This window comes from Knufia obscura (genome assembly GCF_036327395.1).
Source record: "Knufia obscura strain CCFEE 5817 isolate CBS 148926 chromosome Unknown scaffold_11, whole genome shotgun sequence".
Lineage (NCBI taxonomy): Eukaryota > Fungi > Ascomycota > Eurotiomycetes > Chaetothyriales > Trichomeriaceae > Knufia > Knufia obscura.
In genome coordinates, this window is record NW_027042697.1 from 189487 (window position 1) to 213865 (window position 24379).

Consider the following 24379-nt stretch of genomic DNA (forward strand, 5'->3'; position numbering starts at 1 on the left):
TGGTGCCTCTTTCTTGGCACGTGACTAATTTGAATGGGGCCGAGACTTGCACTGTTTACAAGTACGGGCTACCGCAAACAGCGATTCAAGTAGCCGGAAATGAAGTGAAAGTATTTGATTTTTGGTCATGGGTATCTCTTCATGTTCTCGTCAGTCCTCAGCAATTCATCCATCTACTTCATGAGTATACTTGCATAGTAGCGCCATCGCTTGATCATTCAACCCTCATTGACCTTTGCTACAGTTGGCACTCGATGCAAGAATCAGCAGCGGTCCATTCGAATCATCGTGTATATTCCCTGTCAAAGTGATGCCACCCTTTAATATGACCGCCCGAAAAGACACCATGCTTCAGCCATTCTCGAGCACTGGGGATTCGTGCATTTGGTAACACCCTTCTCAATACCCGCTGGTTGATCGAAAGGAATACACAAGCTCTTGGCGCCCATGCTTGGAGCTCGCTCGTCTTGCGGGACACCACTTTGCTCCTCCGCCTTTCGTGCGCTGAGATTTTTGACCTGATCTTCGCACTCCTCAGTCAGGCAATGCGGAATCAGGCATGTGTTCTTGTCGTTCAGAGCAGGAACAAAGTCGTCCCAATTTGTGATGTGCTTGACGTGAGTTTTGAACTTGTCGTCTGCTCGAGCGTAGAGGTCGGCTTGGATCTTCTCGAGCAGCTCTGGAACAGCCGTGTTGAGCTCTGTAATAGCGATTTGTCCTTTGCTCTCCTCTTTTGGCAGATCTCTTCGCGAAGTGGTTACGAAATGACCCTTGCTCTCACCTGGGCCGAACTCGAGACGTAGCGGAACTCCCTTCAGCTCCCAATCGTTGAACTTGTAACCCGGAGAATAGCCGTCTCTGAAGTCTGCTTCACATCGTACACTGACAGCCCTTAGAACCTCTTGCAAACCAGTGATCTCCTTGTGAAGCGCCTGCTTGTCTTCTTCAGCCATCTTGGCTGTCACACCCACAGGGACAATGACAACCTGGACTTCGGCGATGCGAGGAGGCATGACGAGACCTCTGTTGTCACCATGAATCATGACCATGACACCGATGACTCGGGTGGACAGACCCCAAGAATTCTGCCAGACATACAGAGGATCCTTCTTCTCGTCCGCACCAGCGCTTGGATCTTGGACAGTAATTCCGAACATCTTGCTGAAGTTCTGACCTAGACAATGAGATGTTCCTCCTTGAATACCTCTGCCAGTAGCTGGGATGTAGCCTTCGACAGTGGTAGTGTAGAGACCACCAGCGAATCTCTCCTTGTCTGTCTTTCTTCCTCGCATGACTGGAACCGCCAGCAGTTGCTCGTAGACACCAGCATAGTGCTCAAGGATCTCCAAGACCTCCTTATCAGCCTCCTCTTTTGTCAAATGTGCTGTGTGGCCTTCTTGCCAGTGGAACTCTCTCGTTCGCAGGAATGGCTGAGGGTGCTTGAACTCCCATCTGACAACCGAGTTCCACTGATTCAATTTCAGGGGAAGATCTCGATAACTCTGGATCCATTTCGCGTAGTATGGGTACATGACAGTCTCGGAGGTAGGACGAATGGCAATCTTCTTCTCGAGCTTCGTGCTGCCACCATGAGTGACCCAAGCAACCTCAGCAGCAAAACCTTCAATATGCGACTTCTCCTTGTTCAGTACGTCCTCAGACACAAACAAAGGAAACGAGCAGTTCTTGACGCCCATCTTCTTGATCTTGGCATCGAACCAGGAGTGGATCTCATCCCAGATGAACTGCGATGCCGGCTTGAGGATATAGCAGCCCGAGATATCATAGTAATCGAGCATGTCGCCCTTGAGCAAGACTTGCTGATACCATTCTGGAAAGTCAACCTCTTTCTTGACATCGATGCCAATCAAAGCTGCCCCTTCGGTTTTCTTCTTCTTAGCACCACCTCCGCCCATCTTCGAGGTCGGGGTATTAGCTTCTGCTTTGCCTACTGGCTTATCTTTCTTAGCTTTCTGTTTCTGCTTCTTCACATCTTTGCTTGTCTCGGCCTGTTCTTGTGACACCTCTCCATCTTCGGCCTTTTCCCGCACTGCCAGCTCGGCCTGTTCTGAAGTAGACATTTTGGCTGGTAGTAAGTAAGATTAGTGCAGGGAAAGAAATCAAAGAGGTCTTTCAATAGTGAAATGGAGTCTTTAGTTGGCGCAACAGTATCTAGTCACGAAACAAATAAATGTTTTGAGTGACTCAAGTGGGCAACGGGGGTCTTCCCCACACAGAAATGTGGCACGTGTGTTTCGCGTTCGATCGATTTTGTCTGAGCTTCGAATTCTGCTGAGCAGTCTACAGCCCCAAATCCAGATATCTTTGAAGGACGCCAGAACATCAAAAGTTCACTGTTTAGGTTACAGACAAGGAGCACGGGGGAGGAAGGCGCGACTGGAGCGCAACAGCATCCCCGCCCCGCCGTCTGAGCGTTGTGGCCTCGCAAATCAGGCAAACAACTCTGGCGTACTCCAGGAACAATTTATGGTCCTTATGTTCGGAATAAATCCAACGACAACATCTACCAACACCCAGCTCAACATACTTACCGTCACCGATCAGCCATGGCAAGCATGTTTGAGGCACCGCGCAATGCGGGCACGTTGTTTTTGGGCGGCACAAAGATTTCCGGCTCCGACGTCCGCGAAGCATGCGTTCTCGCTACCCAGGCGATCAGCAACGTCGTCAAGACGTCGTTCGGTCCCTCAGGACTCGACAAGATGATGGTCGACGACATCGGCGACGTGACTGTCACCAACGACGGCGCAACAATCCTCTCCCTCCTCGACGTTGAGCACCCAGCCGGCAAGATTCTAGTCGACTTAGCACACCAACAAGACAAGGAAGTAGGAGACGGCACAACCTCCGTCGTCCTCATAGCAGCCGAACTCCTCAGAAGAGCAAACGAGCTCATGAAGAACAGAATACACCCCACAGTCATAATCACAGGCTACAGATTAGCCCTACGAGAAGCAGTAAAATACATGCAAGAAAACATCAGCACAAAAGTCGACCAACTAGGCCGCGAATCCCTCGTCAACATCGCCAAAACCTCCATGTCCAGCAAAGTCATCGGCTCAGACGCCGACTTCTTCTCAAACATGGTCGTCGACGCAATGCAATCCGTCAAATCCATCAACCCCTCCCGCTCCAACGAAGTCAAATACCCCGTCAAAGCTGTCAACATCCTCAAAGCCCACGGCAAATCAGCCACAGAATCCCAACTAATCAAAGGCTACGCTCTAAACTGCACAGTCGCCTCCCAAGCCATGAAAACCCGCATCACCGACGCCAAAATCGCAGTCCTAGACATGAACCTCCAAAAAGAACGCATGAAACTCGGCGTCCAAATCACAGTCGAAGACCCCCAACAACTCGAAAAGATCCGCGAACGCGAAGCAGGCATCGTCCTCGATCGCGTTAAGATGATCCTGTCCTCGGGCGCAAACGTCATCCTAACCACAAAAGGCATAGACGACATGTGTCTCAAAGCCTTCATCGAAAAGGGCGCAATGGCCGTCCGCCGCTGCAAAAAAGAAGACCTCCGCCGCATCGCAAAGGCAACAGGCGCAACCCTAGTCAATACCCTCTCAGATCTAAACGGCGACGAGAAATTCGAGCCCTCCTTCCTCGGCCACGCGGAAGAAGTCGTCCAAGAACGCATCTCAGACGACGAATGCATCCTCGTCAAGGGCACAAAGTCATTCTCTAGCGCGAGCATAATCCTCCGCGGAAGCAACGACTACCAACTCGACGAAATGGAACGCTCAGTCCACGACTCCCTCTCCGCCGTAAAACGCACCCTCGAGTCCGGCGCTGTCGTCCCCGGCGGCGGCGCCGTAGAAACAGCACTGCACATGTGGCTCGAAGAATACGCCCTAACAATCGCCTCGCGCGAACAACTCGCCGTCGGCGAATTCTCACAATCTCTCCTCGTGGTACCCAAGACCCTAGCCGTAAACGCAGCCCTCGACTCCTCCGAACTAATAGCCCAACTGCGCATCCGCCACGCCCTCTCCCAACGCGTACAAGAGGGCGACGCAAACGTGCCGGAGAAAGAGAAGGATATCGCCAGAAAACGAAGCTACAGGACATACGGACTGAATCTGAAGGACGGAAAGGTAGCAGATATGGTGAAGTTGGGTGTACTAGAGCCGAGCATGAGCAAGATCAGACAGTTGAAGAGTGCGGTTGAGGCGTGTGTGAGTATTATGAGGATTGATACTATGATTCGGTTGGATCCGCCGGAGCCGCAGCAGGATCCGCATGACCATTAAGTTAAGGCGGGACAAGAGAACTGTAGTGCACTGACTGGATGAGAAATGGACATGGACATGAGCATGAGTGAACGATACCCATAGACTAGTATGCAGGTTATACAAAAGCACAGCACAGCACAGCACGTAGCGTGTAAGCATCATGAATGGATTACAGAAATGCAATGATGGTAAAGGCGAAATTTATGCTTCGTTGCTTACCCTTTACATGCCAGGCAAGCACTCTAACAACTCACTCAAACCCCTCATCCACCCCCAACGGATCTCCCCTCTGCCTCACCGGACTAAGCGGACTCGCCATAGCCTCAACATTAACACCGCCACCCCCAGCACTCCCCAACGTCAACTGCCTCCTGTGCCCCGTCTTCCCACTCCCACCCGCACCCCCATCCAATTTCTCCAACTGCTCCTCTAGCACCTCCTCCGCTTCCTCAGACACACCCGACTGCTCCCTGCCAACAGGCTCAACCAGATTCCCCGTCGCACTAGTCCCACTTACACCCCGCTTCCGCGCTTGACCAAGTTTCATCCGCACCGCAAGCGACAATTCATTCATGAACTTATTCATCTCCCTGAAGCCTCGACCCGATATACTCGCGTGGTGATGCTTAAGCTCACCATACAATTCCTGTGCATCGTCGAGGCGCGCAGCGGCGAAGGATGCACGTCCAAGTTTCATCCATTCTTCTGCGGACGTAAGAGACCAGAGCGCTGCGTGGCGTGTGCGATGGGACAGGCTGTATCCAACTGATGATGTAGTGGATGCCTGCGCCGGTCTATTCCCCGCGAAACAGCTCGCTACACGTTCCGAGATGAGGACATGCGAAGATGTACCCTGGGCCGCGAGATTGAGGTCTAGCGCTCGAATCGCCCATTTACTCGCTAGTTCTGAGGCGATATGACCACGAACTTTGAGCAGTTCGATTGTGAGGAGGAAGGAGCGGAGGGCTAGTGCGGGCTCATTACAGCGGGTTAGGTAGGAGTAGGATGATGCTTCGAGCATTGTGTCGAAGGTCTCGAGTTTGGGGAGGGATTTACTACTGCTCGAGGAGGTGGTTGTTGAGCTGGAGAGGAGCGGGTTGAGGAGATTCGAGACACAGCACATCTCGTTTGCACCTGCGAGGTATTTCCATGCTTTGTCGTTGTTGTAGTCTGAGCGGAGGAGTTCGTATGTTGAGGCGGCGAGCTTGTAGTCTCGTAGCATGGTTGCGAAATCTGCGAGTTTGCGGAGGAGGGCTTCGGGGGTGTCCCAGCGGTACTGGCCTTGCATTGAGTCGTAGTTACCGCTGCTTGAGTTTGTGGTAGAGAGATTTGATGCTGATGAATTTCGAGAGGAGCCCAGGCCGCCTATGCCACCCCAGCGCTTGGATAGTGACATGAAGCGGCCTGAGATACCGCGTCGTCTCGAGGCAATTTGCTCGTTCCAGAGGCTGATACGTTGTTCCATGTATGGTACGATTGATTGCGAGACCAGTTCTCGCACGAAGACCTTGATTGCTGCCGCATCGGTGGAGAATACTTGTGGTACGGGCGTCGCGTCGAGGTCGATTAGCTGAGTGGTTTCTTGCAACTTTGAGAGATCTGCTGAAGCAGATAGCCATTCTTGGTTTGGCACTTCTTCACCGTCCTCGTCCTCTTCCGAACAAGGCGCCGATCGCAGGCGTAACAGATGACAATGTAATCCAAAGTGCCTCTTCATCTGATCGAATAGAGCTGACGACTTAGCAAAATCGTCCTTGTCATCGTCGTGGACAAGCAGGTAGTATCGAAGATATTCGGGGTTCGCGTAAGGGGGAGATGCTAGACCGCCTTGCGCGGTCTGCGCGTACAGATTTCTCAGCGTCTCTATCGGAGAAGGTGTAGATGAGCTGATTGCAATGACTGCAGCGACCGGATGCGAAAATGCTTCGTGTTCAGAAGGTGGTTGTGAGGACAGCAGCCGGCTAAGAAACAAGCGATAGTATGGTGAGATCTCGTGGAAGCCATGGCCGATGTACTCGCCCGTATACTGCTCCAGATACTGTTCAACAAGATCTTCTAGTGTATCGAGTATTTCTGGCCCTCTCCCTGGCTGCGCCTGGATAGTATCTTTCAGATTGAGAAATCTGACACCAAAGTCTTCCCATGCTCGACTTGCGCCGACACTGTCTCGTACCACAACCTTTCCTGTGACCCGCTCACCATAGGGCTGTATTAGGCTGGCTAATCCATGTTTGAAGCCCTTCTCCCGTGCTAACTCGTCTGTCTCTTCTGACGCGAGTATACCTACAACAGGCGAGAAGGACCGTACAATCAGCGTGCGCGTCTCGTCATTGCTGTCTGCAACATTCGACAATGGACTCGCCGTCGACGACCGGCCGAAGCGTGCTAGTGATAGGGACGATCTGCCATTTGGCGAACTGGATCGTGAGAGGATGCCAGATAATGTGCTGGATCTTGCGCTCAGAATAGACGGGCTCGCTGGCCGGAATGGTAGGCTTGAAGTTGATGTCTCTGGTGATTCGTCGGTCGCAAGTGTTCTAGTCTTCCGAACGTCAAGCGTAGGTAAGGAGGAGTCAGTGGGTGGTTGACCTGCGCTTCCATCTCCTTGCGAGGTCATGGACTATAGGAATGGGGTGTTGTAGCGCTGTAGGAGAGTAATGACGAGGGCATTGAGCACTTAGCAGCGAGCCGTGTTTCTCCTTGCAATTCAGCACGTGCAAATCCTTTTTCGTACGGCTTACCCGGTAGGTACATACATGTTGCGAAACCGAGAGTAAGCCCAGGGAGATGATCTCATCCGGCAACACCAAAACGGCAATCTGCGAGTCTTGGCAAAGCCCCCTTCTACAGTGACTGCGGGTTTTGCGCGGTTCCAGAGTGTCTCACGAGCTGAAAAGACTGATCAGAAAACCATAGGGAAGTACATCTGATGCAGGTGCCAGTACTACTTCAGCAATTGCGGTTTATGAGGTCTTCGGCCGCACCCCTGCCCCAAGATATTCCATCAAGCCTGGCTACTATGGTGATCAGCTTCTACAGTACTGCAACATCCGCCATCTATCAAACACCTACCCACCGATGATTCCCGTATGCTTAATACTCAGGCCAGAAGCTTGAATTTTGTTCATACTTCAAAAGGCACGAGTGTCGCGCACAATCATGGAGACTGGAGTGCGGGTTCTCAAAGACTTGCTTGATTGAGTAATTTATCCAGGTTCGCAAATCAGTTCACTCCTGTGATATTCTTGTCAAGCTATCGAGGTCCATCGTGGCATCGAACATAGTTTGATATGGTTTGATGTGGTTCTCAGCTTGTTTTCAAATGTTTTGACTTGGTACGGGTATTGTTCCCTCCTCAGGCGGACTGTTTCTGTGGCTAGACTGATGGGAAGCACGAGCAAGACAGACATGCTGTTAGAGCGCGCAACGAAAGACTCAAGCTTGATTCTAAGTCCCTTTTAGTGTCTTTACAACAGTGGCTCTTTCTGAAGTGATGCCAGATAAGGTCTACATGGTGTCGAGGCGCTCATGGAGATGACTCGTACAGGACCCCTCGGCTTCGGGACGCCTTGCTTGGGCTCACAAGTCTCGCACCTGCTTATTGTCTGCGCCAGATATATGCTCACTCATGTGGACGCCTCCCTTTTCCGCGTCAGAGTCCGAAGCCCTATCCTCACCAGACCCTGTATCCTGGACGCCGATCTTGGCAGCTGCCATGGAGTCGATGGGTGCACGATATGCTGGGACGAAGTTGACACAGAGGGCGTAGCTCCAGGCTGCAACAAAGAAGGACATGGGAACTACCCTCGAGGGTTATTAGCTGTTGCCCAGTAGTGAAGACGAACGATGGTATACTCACATAGCAAGTGGAGTACTGTTATGCATATCCGCAACAGCACCCAAGAGTGGTGGGACACAGGCGCCGCCCGACACAGCACCCACGATAAAGCCCGACCCGCGCTTCGAATACTTGCCTAGACCTCGCATACCAAGAGCAACCGTCGTTGGGAAGATAATGCTCTCGAAGAACAGCGTGAGAAAGAGCATCGACATACCGGTATTCCCTCGCTGTGTGATCGACGGTGCAATGAACACAATGATCATCGTCATGTATACTAGGTACACGTATCGAGGACGGATGAACTTCATCAGAGCTGAGCCAGCGAATCGCCCGGCAGTGAAAGCACCTTGAGCGCCCGCTAGGAACGCCGAAGCCGTTGCTGAGGTGGTTCCTGCCCTGGATTCTGTCACATAGTTGATGAAATATCCGGCGATGGCAACTTGGGCCCCAGTATAGCAGAATTGTGCAAAGGTCGCGTGGAAGAGTCGATACTGCTTTCGAAACGGCTTGACTGCAGTATTTGCGTGGGTCTCTTCAGCTTGAAACGCCATATCCGCATCAGTGATTTCCGGAATTGGGGAGCTATTCTATGTCAGCAACAATTTCGGGCGTTGTACGTATCAAGCTGATCATACAAGAAGAAAACCACGGCCAGTACAAATACAAAGCAAGCTATTGCTAGGTATACCCATTGAACGCTTTTCAAGGCGTTTGCTGGGTCAGAATCATCGACGTGGACGAAGAAAACATAGCTGGCAAGAACAGGAGCCACCACAGTTCCTATATGTCGTAATTAGCACAACGACGCGGATCCTTCCAGGGACCGACACACCGATTCCGTTGAACGCTTGACTTATATTGATTCGTATCTCGGAATATTTGGGAGGACCACAGACTTCTAGTGTCAGTGTCTGTCAACGTACGAATGGCTCAGCACTCACTTGTGATGTAGGGGTTGGCTGCAGTTTCCAGTGATCCGAGCCCATTGCCAATGATGAATGTAGCAGCACAAAAGCCACCGAAGGATTGATACACAAGACAAGGCCAAGTGACCAAGCAGCCTATTCCGTAAATGCACAGGCCCCAGATGAACGTCGGTTTGAAGCCGTATCTTCGAAGAATCCAGTTGGCGTGCCCGAGGCTGGCTAATGGGTACGAACCAAAATAAGCAGCTTGTAGACCAGCGGATCTTGCCCTTGTAATGCCCAAAACGTTTTGGAAGTGTTTATTGAGTGTATCGATCAGGCCGTAAGAGAAGCCCTTTCGCCGATTAGCAGCGGTCTTGTAGTATTTACACTGCAGAGACCTACCCAGAGGAAGAAGAGAATGGTGACTAGAACGTTGATTAGTGGTGTCGTCGCTGTGATTGGTCTGTGAGCATACCTAGAAAGATGGGATAGAGTGACTGTTTCAGGGTCAGCTCTGCCGCTCTCGTGCGAACACTGTCGTCGGCCTTGAACTTCGTCCTCTGAAGGAACTTCATAACTGCAGGCTATTCAGGATTTGGAAAGGAAGCCGCAGAAGGAGAGAAAAGACAAGAGGTCAAACACACGTCGGCATCGAAGGGCAATGCAGGCGTCTAGTAGTAGTAGTACTCAAACTACCGCGACTCGCACGTCTCTCGCTTGGCTGCATGGTTGCATGATCATCACAAAAGATGATGCCAACACGAAGGTGGAGGCCGGTAGAAGTGTTCTGGTGCGTTTCTACACGTTTTCTCCATGTTCTCGGGGGAGCACCTAGCGAAAGTGGACAATGATCAGCCGTCTTTGCAGCTTTGGCGGAGGAGATATGGAGACCCCGCAATCCCGCTATGCCAGGTCTGGGGCTGATGAGCCGCCAAGCAATAGCCGGTTCTTAACTGGCGCGTTTAGCAAATCAAGGTTGCCAAAGATTCGCCAATCCTGGCAGAGCATGCCGCTTGGCCCAACTTCTGGGTGCATGTGACCGGATGCGGCCTGATCTCGAGGCATGGCAGTGCGCGGACGGGTAATGCGGAAGGCATACTACTCCGTAATTGTGCTTGGGCGGCTTATTTACACCTCGATCGCTCATTTTAAGCAGATCCAAGCCAGATAGTCGCCGTATCTTCGCCGAAAGACAGCAGCCAACTAGGACCGGAATACACTCCGTGGTACGGGCTTTCCTGTCAGAGCGATTAGCTGTACACATCCTGTTAGCTGTCCATATCATTTGATAGCGGATTTGACACGAGTACGATGTGTACAGGGATGCGACAACCGCTTTGCCAGTCCATGTACCTACGGCCAGGGACCATCATATTTATGGGTATCACCCTGAGCATCAAATAGGTGTACCTCAGGAGTACGCCAGATTTCAGACATAACATGCGTTCCAACGAAATGATACCCCGAGCACTCCCTGCGTCGCACCCAGGTCTTTCACAGCCAGCAGCACTTTGTCGGTCGCCTAAGCCCAAGAACAGGTTCAACAGTGTGGACGTAAGGATTCGCTCGCCGACTGTTCTAAGATGGAGAAGGGGATGAGAAGCAGAGGAAGTAGGAGCTGGTTTTGGATGAATGGGTTTGAGCTTCGCTGGCCGGCTGGAGGACGCAACACTGGATATAGCTGCAGTGTTCACAACGGTCCCTAGCAACTGGTAAGCTGATCCAACAGACGCTGCGGTACCGAATTTCTTATGGGCCAAGGGTTCGCTAAGGAGAATCTTCAAGAAGCTCAGCCATTGACAACCAGTTTCGCAATGACGTGATAGGGTCATCACCTCCAGGTGATCAGGCAGCGTTGCCTGAATGCTCTCGAAGTACATTGCCTGCTTCTCCCGGTGTTCCAAATTATTGAATGCGCGTACACGTCTTGCACGTACCACCGAGCGTCTACCAGGAGGTCGACTACAGGCGTAGGCTGAAGCACAATGTACTAGACTGCGTGCTGATAGCGAGTTTGTCGTCACGCCTGCTGCTTCGTGCCCTGCCTTTGACAGCTTGTGAGCTCTTCGATGCATAGTTTCTCTGGCAGAAAGCCTGTACACTCGGAATGTGCTGTTGACCCATGGTGCGAGGTTTATGTATGGATGGAGCTAGCCTCGCCGTTGACCCTGGGACCGCATCTTATCTGCTGGTACTCAGACTGTACAAGGCAGAAGTCGCTCGATACGCTACGCAACAGTCGATCTGTGTGTCCGAGAACGATACGCTTGTGACTGGTTGCTTTTGGTAAGATTCCACTTCACTCACCTGAAATCGAAAACCACGTACGGACAGTTCTGCACAACACTTCATGACGATGACACGAGCGACTGAATACCGATACTTGCTTGTGTGTCATAATATCGGAGAATGAGCAGAATGTGGACTTCATTCATATTTGAGCGATCTCGGCAGACCTGCCTGATCTCGGCTCCGCTGAGATTCGTCCTTCATCCTCCATCTGCGGTCGTGCGCAAGAGCACTACTTGCGTAAGGAGCTCTTTAAGTGTTATCAAGGCACGCCGTTGCCCGTCAACTTCGCAATGGCACAATCAGCACCAGCAAGCCAGAACCTAGTCACGCTGTCGCGAAGCATGAGACGACTCCAAGTGTCGGATCCCCTGTGGAATCAGCATTGTCTCGCGCCTCGTCTAGCACGCTCATATGCAACACACACAGAACTTCCGAGCGCAACAGCCGCCCGACAATCAATACCGCCTATCGCAAGCAGACGTGCGACAGTCCCTACTGCCTCAAGACCAGAACCGCCCTCAGCCGACAAATTCCACCCTCCTGTACTGACGACTCTATACTCATGGCCATCGATGAAGCCAACATCGTACACTAGCTACAGATATCATCACCTAAATCTCCCACTTCGAAGAGACATACTTCACCGTGCCGTCGTTTTCGAAGGTGATTCCACACGTCAAGGCACAGCATCTACGAAGCATCGAACGCAGGTGAAGGGATCCGCAAAAAAACTTCGGCCGCAGAAAGGAACTGGTAGCGCCCGTCTCTCCGATAAGAAGTCTCCGATGTTGAGGGGTGGAGGAGTAGCACATGGACCACATCCGAGAGACTTTTCGACAGATTTGCCGAGCAAAGTTTACGACCTGGCGTATCGGACAGCGTTGAGCTACCGCTACAAGAAGGGTGAGCTGATCGTTCTGGACAACGAGGTGAAGCTCGATTCTGATCAGAGCCCAAGGTGGCTGGCTAACTTCTTCGAAGCACATGGGTGGGGGCAGGGCAATGGGAGGACTCTGGTGGTTGCTTGTTTTCCCCAAACAGGATTCGATGAGAATGGAAAAGAGTTGGCTGTACCAAAGCATCATCTTGTCGATGCCATGAATCAAGTTGGTGAGCATGGAGAAGCGCAGTATGTGCACGACGTTGATGTCAAGGATCTGCTCTCCTTTGGTAGGATCGTTATTGAGCGAGCAGCGCTGAATGAGATGTTGAGATACAGGAGTAAGGACATGACTGTATAACATTGAGGTGTTTCAGGAGAACACAATGTACAAACAAGAACTGAATCCTCAATTGTCTAGCTTTACTTGCCACAATAGAAACCATTGAAGAGCAAAGTTCCGAAGCGCCGCAACACACATACGCCAGATGCCGTTCGTGGTATCATAAGAGACATGGCTGTGCACACATAAGAATGCTTAGGCAGCTCAAGATGTAACTCCTTCATCCACCTCCATGCTTCCTATCGTCCTCACTGACTCAGTCTTCTTGTCATATACCGCTTGCAAGTCCATCTTAAACTCAGCCATGCGCACACCAAAAATCTTCAGTATACTCGTCTGCCTCGAGTCAAGCACATCTCCTTCCTTGCACACCTCGTAACCCTCCTCCGTATCCATACTGAAATCAGGTCGATCCTCCAGCGTAACCTTCCCTTTCACAATCTTCGTCGGCACACCCAACTTCCTCAACGTCGGCTCAATAGCCATCGGCAACGGATCCTCCTCACCACCCTCAACCCCATAAGCAGTATGCAGCTCTCCAGGCGGTATCCTAAACCCCTGCGACGCAACAGCACCACTCCTCGCATAGTCCAGCTCGGTATAATTCGCAAAGTACTCTTCCACTTCTTGCGGCTCCCGATCCGTAAATAACAGCCCAACCTCACCCTTCATATGTACTTGCAGTTTACTCACACCAGGCACGATCTCCGTCTCCTGACTTCGACCGAGCGCAACCTGCATGACTTTTGTCTTGCCCATGAAAATCCTGCTGTCGGCGAAGTCGACCCGTACTTGCTTGATGAAGTTGTTGCGCGCATTTTCGACGCTGTAGACCCAGATGTAGGAGTACTTTTCGGCGGCTTCTTGGACGTTTGAGTGTAGGCGCTTGACGAGCTCTTTGTGGTTCTTCTTGGTCTTTGAGGTCGGGATAACGCGATTGCGCTTCGAGGACGGCATTTTGGTGAGTGTGTAGTATCGAGATCTCTGTTGAAAGTGCTTCTTGTGTCTGACCGGAAGTCTGTCTTTGAGCACAACACTGCGGCAGAAATTGCGATTATCGATAAAAAATTTAGTGGGCCAGATTCAGACTGTGACCAATCGGGGAAGCAACGTCTGCTCTCTAACACCACATTTCACGAGACCCCAGCAAACACAATGCATGATCAAGGCATGAAATAAGACACGCCGAATCTTGTTTTCACAAGGTAGCACCTCCTTGTCAAATCCACCGCAATCATGGAGAACCAGGTCAAAGCGAAACCCAAGCAATCGTCCTCCTCGAAAAGCACCTACCTCCTAGCGTACAATGGCATCTCCTTCATCCTCTGGTCAATCGTGACCCTACGAGCCATCGTGCTCATGCCAGCACTAGCATCTCACGACAAGCTCTACGGCCTCCACGAAGCACTCTTCACCTTCCTCAGAGCTACGCAAACACTAGCCCTGCTCGAGGTAGCTCATGCAGCTCTTGGCCTTGTGCGAGCAAGCCCCGTCACAACGGCTATGCAAGTTGCTTCACGGCTCATGCTAGTGTGGGGTGTTCTTACACCTTTCCCAGAAATCGTGATGACTACGAACGCCTTTGGCCGACATCAAGCAGGGACTACGGGAGGGCCTGTGGCACTTGCGGGTTGCCATTTGGCGTGGGGGATTACGGAAATGATCAGATATGGCTTCTTTGTGTGGAAGGAGGGTATTAGCGATGCGATTCCGAGTTGGTTGATGTGGTTGAGGTATAACATGTTCTTCGTGTTATATCCTATTGGGATCTCGAGCGAATGTGTGTTGATGTATTTGGCTCTGGAACCAGCTCAGGATATGAAGAATGGCTACGATTGGTTGTTGAAGGCCGTGCTTGCCATATATGTGCCAGGAAGCTACATCTTGTATACGCATATGATGGCTCAAAGGAGGAAAATCATGAAGGGAAAGAGCAAGGCCAGTTGATTGAAATCTGCAATTCACGGGAGCACCTAGTCACTGGCATGCAGGCGCATCATGGCGCTCTTTCTCTTGCGCAGCGGCAAGACTGCTATCAAGACGTTGACTTTGACCACAGCCGCGAGCGTCAGCATCAGTGCAAGGTCGAGCATGGTGGTACTAAGCTAGCCGATCTGGCAGCTCTGCTTATTGTCACACCAAGCGCCACGGGTGCCGGCAAATGACCCAGCAGTACGGTGCAGCCTTGCACTACCGACCCACGGTTGGTTTCGCATACAAGACATGGTACGTGTTTTCACAAAAGGGTTCCGTGTGGGCGTCGAATTGTATGTGCAGCGAACACCGGACTATGGTGAGAACACTCATCGTGCCTTGTAAACACTGGGTGGTAACGTGCTCGACACGCACTTCATCGTTGTACTCTCACAGTGGCCTTGCGACACTTCTCGTGCTTTCCAGTTTGGTGGCAAGGCAAACACTCTGATTAAGGTGAATTTGTGGCGAATCAGTAGCTAGAGTCGAGAGAGTGCACGATATGATTGGCTAAAACAATACCGAAGGGTATGTGGAAGTAAAACGTGTCCTGCGATAAAGCGGTTGATAAAGTGCAGGTCGGTGTGGTTCTGCGGCTTTCTAGCAGGCAGGAAACGGTGACGCGCCTGACCCAAAGATTGCCAAGCTCCTTCCGAAGTTCACTTGATGCTCATCGACGAACGGGCCAGCTCATCTTGCCTTCTTAAAACCACGGTCTTGCTTTTTTTATTATCCTCTCCATCATCCACGATTTCGTTCTCTACAAAGTTGGGGAATTGATCTGTTGAACACCTCTCCGATCTTGTCTGAAGTTGCTATCACGCGGCTACTTCAGATCTCAAAACAATCATCTCAACACATCTATCTGTAACAGTAATCAATCTCAGAGTCAGTCAAAATGTCTTCGGATCCCGAGCACACTGTCAAGAAGCCTAAGGTTAATCTCAAGTATGTATCTCCCAAACGCAGCTACAAAACATCAGGTACTAACATGTCCAATAGCGATGCCTCGGGCGCCGAAAAGAAAGACGAACTCGATACCTCAACGGCCATCCTGAAGAAAAAGAAGAAGCCAAACTCTCTGATCGTCACAGATGCGGTCAACGATGACAACTCCGTCATCGCCCTATCGAACAATACCATGGAGACCTTACAACTCTTCCGTGGCGACACAGTTATGGTCAAGGGCAAGAAGAGAAAGGACACAGTCTTGATCGTACTGGCTGATGACGATCTCGACGATGGCAGCGCTCGAATCAACAGAGTTGTTCGCCACAACCTCCGAGTCAAGCACGGCGACATCATCACAGTTCACGCATGCCCCGATATCAAGTACGCAAAGAGAATTGCCGTTCTACCAATCGCAGACACAATAGAAGGCCTTACTGGCTCGTTATTCGAGACATTCCTCGCACCATACTTCCGTGAGGCATATCGTCCAGTCAAGCAGGGTGATCTCTTCACATGCCGAGCTGCGATGAGACAGGTCGAGTTCAAAGTTGTTGAGGTTGATCCTCCAGAGCAGGGCATTGTTGCTCAAGACACAATCATACACTGCGAAGGCGAGCCGATCGAGCGTGAAGACGAGGAGGGCAACCTCAACGAAGTCGGCTACGACGACATCGGTGGCTGCAGAAAACAGATGGCACAGGTCAGAGAATTGGTTGAATTGCCACTCCGACACCCACAACTCTTCAAGTCGATCGGTATTAAGCCACCTCGAGGTATCCTCATGTTCGGTCCTCCTGGTACTGGTAAAACACTTATGGCCCGAGCGGTTGCCAACGAGACAGGTGCCTTTTTCTTCCTGATCAACGGTCCAGAAATCATGTCAAAGATGGCTGGTGAATCAGAGTCAAACCTGCGAAAGGCCTTCGAAGAGGCTGAGAAGAACTCGCCCGCCATCATCTTCATCGATGAAATTGATTCAATCGCACCTAAGCGTGAGAAGACGAACGGTGAGGTTGAGCGACGTGTCGTTTCTCAACTGCTTACTCTCATGGACGGCATGAAGGCACGCTCCAACGTCGTTGTCATGGCCGCCACCAACCGACCGAACTCTATCGATCCTGCGCTTCGACGATATGGTCGATTCGACCGAGAAGTCGACATTGGTATTCCAGATCCTACTGGACGACTCGAGATCCTCCAGATCCACACCAAGAACATGAAGTTGGGAGACGATGTCGACCTAGAATCGATCGCTTCCGAGACACACGGTTACGTTGGCTCAGATATAGCATCTCTGTGCTCAGAAGCCGCCATGCAGCAAATCCGAGAAAAGATGGATCTCATTGATTTGGACGAGGACACAATCGATGCCGAGGTTCTGGACTCACTTGGTGTCACCATGGAGAACTTCAGATTTGCCCTTGGCGTGTCCAACCCATCGGCTCTCCGAGAAGTCGCAGTCGTCGAGGTGCCAAACGTCAGATGGGACGACATTGGTGGACTCGAGACTGTCAAGCGAGAGCTCATCGAATCCGTTCAGTACCCAGTCGACCACCCCGAGAAGTTCCTCAAGTTTGGTCTTTCACCATCTCGAGGTGTCCTGTTCTATGGTCCCCCAGGTACTGGTAAGACTATGTTGGCAAAGGCCGTGGCCAACGAGTGCGCTGCCAACTTCATTTCAGTCAAGGGTCCTGAACTTCTAAGCATGTGGTTCGGTGAGTCAGAAAGCAACATCCGAGATATCTTCGACAAGGCTCGAGCAGCTGCTCCTTGCGTCGTCTTCCTTGACGAGCTCGACTCAATCGCAAAGTCTCGTGGTGGTTCAAACGGTGATGCAGGCGGTGCTTCTGACCGAGTTGTTAACCAGCTTCTGACAGAAATGGACGGCATGACCTCCAAGAAGAACGTTTTCGTCATTGGCGCCACCAACAGACCTGAGCAACTCGATAACGCTCTCTGCCGACCTGGACGTCTTGATACTCTCGTCTACGTTCCACTGCCAGATGAGGCTTCTCGTGAAGGCATCTTGAAGGCACAGCTCCGAAAGACGCCGGTGGCTGACGATGTCAACATCAAGTACATGGCCAGCAAGACTCACGGCTTCTCAGGTGCTGATCTGGGCTTCATCACCCAGCGTGCTGTCAAGCTCGCTATCAAGGAGTCCATCGCTCATGATATCGAGCGCACCAAGGAGCGCGAAGCTGCTGGTGAGGATGCTATGGATGCCGATGATGATGCCGAAGACCCAGTGCCAGAACTTACCAAGCGACACTTCGAGGAGGCCATGCAATCTGCACGACGATCCGTCAGTGATGTTGAGATCAGAAGATACGAAGCATTTGCCCAGGCCATGAAGCAATCTGGTGGTAGTGCCTTCTTCCGCTTTCCAACAGAGGAGCAGACCGAAGCTGCTGCCAACGGTAACGGGTTTGGTGATGCTGGCAACGACGACAGCTTGTACGACTAAGTTTGGGGTTGTGTGAAATAGAAGGATTGGCGCAAGACGCAGACGAGTCACTGGACCATGTTTCTTAAGGCATGTATTGGGCGCGATCGCAAAGGTCACTGCATGGGTCTGCAAAGGAACCTGGAGAGGAGATCTTATGGGTGATGTAGCAGCACGATAGATGCTGTCTTAGAGATGCGCAGAAGTTGCATCCTCGATACGAATATCAGCTTTAGATAAATAAGAAGCAGGTTCCACATCTGTCCATTCGCAAGTCCTCGTGAAATTGTAGTTCCAATCGTCCCGTGCCGGTTTGCTGAAATTGAGGCTATCAAAGCCTCGGGCCATTCTCAACTTCAACTTGCGGAGTCGGAATTCATGTCCGGAGTACCTGCGGGTGGACATCGTGCCTTGCCATCAAGAACTCGATAGATTCACTTCAGCAAACAATCACTTGCATCTCATTCAGCCATATAAAAACAAAAGTGCTACCTCTCCAATCCAAACATATTCTTTCTCGCCAAACATCTACTCTTCAAAGACGATCGCGGAACCAATAGAACCATTGCGACAACTCGTCCTACCACACCTTCCAATCGCAGCTTGTACCACCACCCAACCACAACCACATACCACGCACCATGTCCTCCCCACCCGCACCACAAAACGATCCCCCACGAGAGAACACAGACCACGACATCGACGCCGAAATGGCAGACGCACAAGATTCCACAACTCAAAACAACAACCCGAACCCAGACCAAGACCCAAACACCACCGCAGCCGACCCAACACAAACCTCCACCCAACCACAGACACAACCCTCCCTCCCACCCCAAAGCAGAAAAGACGTAACCCTCCGCGAATTTTTAAGTAAAATGGACGAATACGCCCCCATCATCCCCGACGCCGTAACATCGCACTACCTCACCCTCGCCGGCCTCCCGCCGCCCAGTGCCTCAGATCCAAGTGGTGAACGCGGCCTGAGCACACCCCTCCCGCTCGCGCGGTTACTCGCGCTCGCGACGCAGAAATTTGTCGCTGATATTGCGGCGGATGCGTACCAGTATAGTCGGATTAGGGCCTCTAACAGCGGCAGTGGAGGTGGGGGTGTGCAGGGGTTGGGGTTGCCTGGGGGGCCGGTGCCGGGACAGGCTGGGGGGACGGCTGGGGGGCAGGGAGGGAAGGGAGGGACGACTGGGACAGCGTTGGGGGTTCAACGGGCGGGGTTCGGTGGGGGTGGACAGGGGGGGAGTGCGCAGGGGAGGACGGTTTTGACGATGGAGGATTTGGGGATGGCGGTGGGGGAGTATGGGGTTAATGTTAAGAGGGGGGAGTTTTATCGGTGAGGGGACGTGAGGCAAGGGTTTGTTCTGCTGCGAGGGTTACGGATTGGTGTTTGGGGAACATGGGCTACATTAGAGATTGGCTGCATCACGGCTGAAGAGGTGTGAAGGATTGCATGAATGAGAAAGTCATACAGAGCCGGGCAGGTTGGAGTGCAGACCAGGCGTTCTGCAGATCTGTGCATTTATGCATACGTGCATTTCTATGGAGTTGTTTTGCGCAAAGGGCGCCTATCTGTACAATATACAGAGCATAGAGCTCTGAGGGAAGACCATGGTGCACGCAACGCCACTGCGACAGCAGGTCGCAAGCGCGGATGCTCCCATCAGAGCGCTCTTCAGGCAGGAGCATCCTGCTCGATTCCATCAGCACGCTGCGCCTGCCGCTAGACGTTCGACCTGGTCGCTGTTTCCCTCTGCAGAATTGCAGCTGCTTCCTCCCTGACGGTCGCCTCATACTGTGCCTGCACGCAGCCTAACACACGGAGAGCGAGCTCGTGCGGCGAAGTGCTGGGTCGGAAGGTTTTATGAGGCTTCATGCTATGGCGAAACAACACCAACCCTTCAGTCCAAGAAACCATTATCATCCGAACCGCTCATTTGTTCTTGCTCTGCTTGTAGGTGAACCTCTTCCGTGTGCTGTGTAATTGGTCAGTACCTTGCCTCGCGCTGTCGTTCATTCAACCCTGCACTTACGGCGAGAACTCTCCTAATTTTCTTCCGACCATCTCTTCTGTAACATAGACTTCCTGGTACAGCTTGCCATTATGTACAGCGAACTTCAGACCCACGAAGTTGGGCAGAATCGTGGCAGATCGTGCTTGTGTTCGAATGATAGGAGTGCCCGGTGGCGGAGGCAGCTTGTTCGGGAGACCAGCGATCGGAAGGACGTTCGGTCCTGAAGTCGTCGTATTAGTAGTTGCGATGGCGGCGCGTGTCGAATGATCCCTTACCCTTCCAGACCGAGCGCTTCAACAAAGAAAGAGTTGGCCGCATTGTCACCGTAGATGCATTGCCAGGATTGAAGTCCAGATGAAGGAGAGTTAAGATGGACTCGTTCGTGGATTTCTGAGATTCACCATCTCAGACTGCGCAGCCAATCGGGGGTGGATGTTTCCTTCCGCTCTTTGCCCATGCTCAACACCACGATCGACTGAATTGCCCCGTAGGCTCCTGTATTACTTTTTGTAATACAGCAAACAACTGCCAGACGTACTCAGGCCTACCGCTCGACTTCCGACGACCCATCTTGCATAATCCGTGTTCTTTCAAGCAATCGACATTAATACTGTACATAACTTATTCGGTGACATCGAGGATTGGACCGACAGAGACGACTCTAGCTACAGTAATTAACGAGCCCATTCTTTACGTTCTTGCCGTGTCTTTTACCACTCTTCAAGATGGCGTCGCAGGTGGGATCATACTCGAATCCCCTAAAGAAATTCAAGTATGTCTCAAGCCCTGAAACCAGAACGTGAGCTGACATGGAATCCCAAGACTCGTCTTCCTCGGTGAACAGTCAGTCGGCAAGACATCATTAATTACAAGATTCATGTACGACTCATTTGACACGACGTACCAAGCCACGATCGGCATCGACTTCCTCTCAAAGACAATGTACCTCGAAGACCGGACGGTACGGCTACAGTTATGGGACACAGCAGGGCAAGAACGGTTTAGATCACTGATACCTTCGTACATTCGGGACTCTTCAGTGGCGGTAGTGGTATACGACATCACATCGAAGAAGACCTTTGAACAGACGAAGAAGTGGATAGACGATGTAAGAGGAGAAAGGGGGAACGATGTAATCGTGGTGCTGGTAGGGAACAAGACTGATTTGGGTGACTCGAAACGGGAAGTTACCACGGCGCAAGGAGAAGAGGAGGCGAAGAGGGCGGGCGCCATATTCATGGAGACTTCGGCCAAGGTAGGGCATAACGTGAAGGCGCTGTTTAGGAAGATAGCGCAGGCTCTGCCTGGTATGGAGGGTGAGCAGGAGCAGCAGAAACCGCAGAGTAAGCAGAGGTCGGCCCATGGAACGAAGAAGTGTGTTTGCTAACCAGGGAACAGTGATTGATGTTTCTGTGAACAACCAAAAGCCGCAAGAAGAGGGGTGTGCTTGTTGATGAGTCTGAAGATTGGTTTTGGTAATAGAGAGCTGTACATGATACCCATAGTCAGCAAACTTTTGGTTCGGCGATTACTACAGTTACTCGTGAACTTGTTGTTCGAGAGAGGGCAGCGGAGCACAATCAGAGTGCGAGTGATGCATGTAGGATTTGGCAATATTTGAGCGTTCAAGTTCTTGGAGGTGTCTCAGCACCGTAAAGGCTGAGTGCAGCATGGCTCCATTGAAGCACGCGAACGCCTGATTGGAGAACAAGCTCGTCTCCCGTCTTTGACGGTATGTAAATGGTATTGCTGGAGAACATGGCACGTTATTGAAAGAGAAGGGCTCATCACAGCGAGCAGCACGGGGGAGACCTTGCAGTAAAGGGGCCTGTTCGTACGATAACTCGTGTTCGGGCCGGCATGCTTGCTGACGGCTACCTCTAGGCAATGGAAGAGGAGCGCAGCAACAATCGGTAGTAGAACGATAGGCACCCATATTCCATTCTCGACAGTATCTTCATCGACTACTCTAACATACAATCAATGCTGCCTTGGACATCCTCTTCTGTAAGAATTGTGCATCTGCATAGTTGCGTCACTGAAATACGATTGGCCGATGAGGAACAGTCAGCCATTTATTCCGCATCCGCTTTCCGAGTCTGCCGCCAGCTGAATCTAATCATTAATTCCAAACTCCCTCCCACCAACAGCAACACCACCTGCACTGACCGGAACACGCGACTACAATACCAAAGCGACATTTGACACCACACCCCTCACCTCACTATACGCAACAGAAGCGAGTGTTCGCACAAATCGGAGAAGGAACTCGCGATCATGGGTCTCTCATCGAGGCTCCTGCGCGCCCCTAGACCACAGGTATGTCTGCTCGAGCAAGAAGCGCAGTATTGTCGACACCAACACTTTGCGACGATGTTTCCTTCGCACTCCGCGCAAACTTACAGAGCCGGACGCTAACATGTATCCCTACAGAGCTTCCTGTTCACGCTACCTCTATCCACCGGCGCCTCCCTGATAACGCTGTCGCTCGTCCTTAACAAGCTTTCCGGCTTCTATGGCATTCTCGCGCTCCTCACCGGCTACCACCTCTCCTCCTTCCAACTCAGCATGTACATTTACAGTCTCGCCTGCCTCGCCATCACAGTCATCCTCTCAAAACACATTAAGACAAATTCACCCTTCCATTGCCTCGCGCTCGCCTGGCTATACGTGCTCGACAGCCTGATCAATGCGCTTTACACCGCGGCCTTCGCAGTGACGTGGTTCCTCGTGCTAATGGGCAAAGGAGGGAACGCGCCAGGAAGCGACACGATGAAAGATACCGGTGGCTTCACGGATCCAAAACACAACGTGTCAAGCGTGGATGTTGTGGCTGCGCCGAACACGGATGGTGCTGTGCCGGGACAGGAAGCGGTCGCAGATGCGACACCGGCTAGTGCGCCGCATGTTGGGAGTGAGGCTAGTGGGATTCTGGATAACCAGTCTATGAACTCTATTGGTGTTATTGTTGTGTTGTGGACGATCAGGGCGTATTTCTGCTTGGTTATGTTGAGTTGGGCGCGGTCGGTGGTCAGGCAGCATATTGCTGTTGTGTCGGTGCGGAGCGGGCAGTATTCGAATGCGAGTAAGGGATTGGCGGACGATCCATTTGCGGAAGGGAAAGCTGAGGGTCAAGGATGGAAGGGGAAGTTGGGACGTTTCATGATTTCGCTGGGTCGAACTTACTTCTTAGGTGCTGATGGAGATGCGGATGATGAGAGCTGGGTGCAAAGTGTGGGACGGAAGTTTGGTAGCCATAAGCATGTTGCTGGGCATGAGGTTGATGCTGCTACGACGGGAAATGGCATTGCGTTGCAGAAGGTTACTGATGCGAGACCTACGGAACGGGAAAGGAGACGGAGGAGTGGGACTGGGCCGCCGCTGCCGGAGGTGCAGGCTCAGGCTGCGGCTTTGCAGAGTCAGGGTGGGAAGGACGATGAAGGCAATGGGTCATTGAAGGTGCCGGGTCAGTGATTGTGCTCGAGGCTTGCACTCGTGCCTGCTTGACACGTTCGGATAGGACAAGTCGAGTAAGGTATCAGGGGGTTTCGACGGTACAGGGTTTTGGTCACGCTGGGGTCATGCATCTTGCAATTCTGGAATTGGGTTGGGAAGTTGATTGAGGGAAGTCACGACCAATGGTTGTTGCATAGCATAGGCGTAGAGCTTAGAAGGCAAGCCTCTAATTGTACAATTTTGGACCAGCAATGGCTTTGAATAAATTTCACGCATGCTTTCATCGGACATGTCGAGCCGCCATCTCGTTGGTGAGAGCACTCCTGATGCTGCGTCCACGGTCCACCGCAATTTTTGCGAAGAGTATTGAGCGTTTTACTGATGTCGTCTCGAGGTCCTATTTCATGTTTTCGGCCAGCCCTGTCCATCAGCTCAACGTCGTCGATGTCAGAGTCCTCTTGATCTGCTGCCTCGGCGCCCATCGTCCCGAGTCTCTAAGCTGTTACCGGCAATTCAGGAAACCATCACCCAACTCCCTACTTTATCTTCCCTTCGAACCAAGTCGCTTCTCACAAGGGCTTGTAGGCTACAAGCAACATGCTTTCTCGTCAAAGCAAGCAGGAAGCATTTTGACCCGTTGTGTCGTCACATACACCTGGCTCTAGCCTGCACTGCTCGGATAGCTCGACGCTAACACTGCAAGCACTTGCAGCAACTACCCCTCTTGCTGCTGATAGCTCTTGTTTCGACCACTTGGGAGCTTAAGATTCAACCCCCACCATCCACACCTTGTACCGCTGGGCGTGCGCTTCAGGTACAAGCAGAGCTATCAGTCAACGTGCAGCAAGAGCTCTACTCAAATGAGGTAGGTCAGGTGAAGCTTTGAACAGCACTTGTCATGCAGCTTAGAGCTACAATCATGTATTCAACATGGTACTTGAAAGAAGAGCTGTCCGCCTATTTCTGGCTGCGGGCTTTTTCTCCTCGCATGCGCTGTGTCCG

At 51.8% G+C, this 24379-nt stretch overlaps 12 protein-coding genes across 12 annotated transcripts; 7 read left to right on the forward strand and 5 right to left on the reverse strand.

The window, feature by feature from the left end:
* Positions 1 to 320: 320 nt before the first annotated feature.
* PMZ80_008362 (uncharacterized protein) lies at positions 321 to 2081 on the reverse strand (the record flags this gene model as incomplete). Its single annotated transcript, XM_064876762.1, has 1 exon — positions 321 to 2081. The coding sequence occupies one exon, from the start codon at positions 2079 to 2081 to the stop codon at positions 321 to 323; it is 1761 nt and encodes a 586-aa protein (XP_064727149.1).
* Positions 2082 to 2567: 486 nt separating this feature from the next.
* On the forward strand, positions 2568 to 4280 carry cct1 (chaperonin-containing T-complex alpha subunit Cct1; the record flags this gene model as incomplete). The annotated part of the gene is made up of 1 exon (XM_064876763.1): positions 2568 to 4280. The coding sequence occupies one exon, from the start codon at positions 2568 to 2570 to the stop codon at positions 4278 to 4280; it is 1713 nt and encodes a 570-aa protein (XP_064727150.1).
* A 232-nt stretch (positions 4281 to 4512) lies between these two features.
* On the reverse strand, positions 4513 to 6879 carry PMZ80_008364 (uncharacterized protein; the record flags this gene model as incomplete). The annotated part of the gene is made up of 1 exon (XM_064876764.1): positions 4513 to 6879. One exon carries the CDS (start codon positions 6877 to 6879, stop codon positions 4513 to 4515), a length of 2367 nt encoding a protein of 788 aa, XP_064727151.1.
* A 962-nt stretch (positions 6880 to 7841) lies between these two features.
* PMZ80_008365 (uncharacterized protein) lies at positions 7842 to 9586 on the reverse strand (the record flags this gene model as incomplete). The annotated part of the gene is made up of 7 exons (XM_064876765.1): positions 7842 to 8067; positions 8122 to 8685; positions 8739 to 8883; positions 8936 to 8998; positions 9045 to 9363; positions 9414 to 9436; positions 9487 to 9586. The coding sequence occupies 7 exons, from the start codon at positions 9584 to 9586 to the stop codon at positions 7842 to 7844; spliced, it is 1440 nt and encodes a 479-aa protein (XP_064727152.1).
* Positions 9587 to 11593: 2007 nt separating this feature from the next.
* Positions 11594 to 12544, forward strand: yml6 (54S ribosomal protein yml6, mitochondrial; the record flags this gene model as incomplete). The annotated part of the gene is made up of 1 exon (XM_064876766.1): positions 11594 to 12544. The coding sequence occupies one exon, from the start codon at positions 11594 to 11596 to the stop codon at positions 12542 to 12544; it is 951 nt and encodes a 316-aa protein (XP_064727153.1).
* A 186-nt stretch (positions 12545 to 12730) lies between these two features.
* MRT4 (mRNA turnover and ribosome assembly protein) lies at positions 12731 to 13483 on the reverse strand (the record flags this gene model as incomplete). The annotated part of the gene is made up of 1 exon (XM_064876767.1): positions 12731 to 13483. The coding sequence occupies one exon, from the start codon at positions 13481 to 13483 to the stop codon at positions 12731 to 12733; it is 753 nt and encodes a 250-aa protein (XP_064727154.1).
* Positions 13484 to 13762: 279 nt separating this feature from the next.
* PMZ80_008368 (uncharacterized protein) lies at positions 13763 to 14473 on the forward strand (the record flags this gene model as incomplete). Its single annotated transcript, XM_064876768.1, has 1 exon — positions 13763 to 14473. The coding sequence occupies one exon, from the start codon at positions 13763 to 13765 to the stop codon at positions 14471 to 14473; it is 711 nt and encodes a 236-aa protein (XP_064727155.1).
* Positions 14474 to 15398: 925 nt separating this feature from the next.
* Positions 15399 to 17918, forward strand: CDC48 (AAA ATPase cdc48; the record flags this gene model as incomplete). Its single annotated transcript, XM_064876769.1, has 2 exons — positions 15399 to 15448; positions 15503 to 17918. 2 exons carry the CDS (start codon positions 15399 to 15401, stop codon positions 17916 to 17918), a joined length of 2466 nt encoding a protein of 821 aa, XP_064727156.1.
* Positions 17919 to 18538: 620 nt separating this feature from the next.
* Positions 18539 to 19246, forward strand: PMZ80_008370 (uncharacterized protein; the record flags this gene model as incomplete). Its single annotated transcript, XM_064876770.1, has 1 exon — positions 18539 to 19246. The coding sequence occupies one exon, from the start codon at positions 18539 to 18541 to the stop codon at positions 19244 to 19246; it is 708 nt and encodes a 235-aa protein (XP_064727157.1).
* Positions 19247 to 19935: 689 nt separating this feature from the next.
* Positions 19936 to 20239, reverse strand: RSM19 (mitochondrial ribosomal small subunit component; the record flags this gene model as incomplete). Its single annotated transcript, XM_064876771.1, has 2 exons — positions 19936 to 20141; positions 20197 to 20239. 2 exons carry the CDS (start codon positions 20237 to 20239, stop codon positions 19936 to 19938), a joined length of 249 nt encoding a protein of 82 aa, XP_064727158.1.
* A 407-nt stretch (positions 20240 to 20646) lies between these two features.
* Positions 20647 to 21375, forward strand: ryh1 (GTPase Ryh1; the record flags this gene model as incomplete). Its single annotated transcript, XM_064876772.1, has 3 exons — positions 20647 to 20693; positions 20744 to 21264; positions 21320 to 21375. The coding sequence occupies 3 exons, from the start codon at positions 20647 to 20649 to the stop codon at positions 21373 to 21375; spliced, it is 624 nt and encodes a 207-aa protein (XP_064727159.1).
* An 823-nt stretch (positions 21376 to 22198) lies between these two features.
* On the forward strand, positions 22199 to 23395 carry PMZ80_008373 (uncharacterized protein; the record flags this gene model as incomplete). Its single annotated transcript, XM_064876773.1, has 2 exons — positions 22199 to 22240; positions 22355 to 23395. The coding sequence occupies 2 exons, from the start codon at positions 22199 to 22201 to the stop codon at positions 23393 to 23395; spliced, it is 1083 nt and encodes a 360-aa protein (XP_064727160.1).
* Between the last annotated feature and the right edge of the window lie 984 nt (positions 23396 to 24379).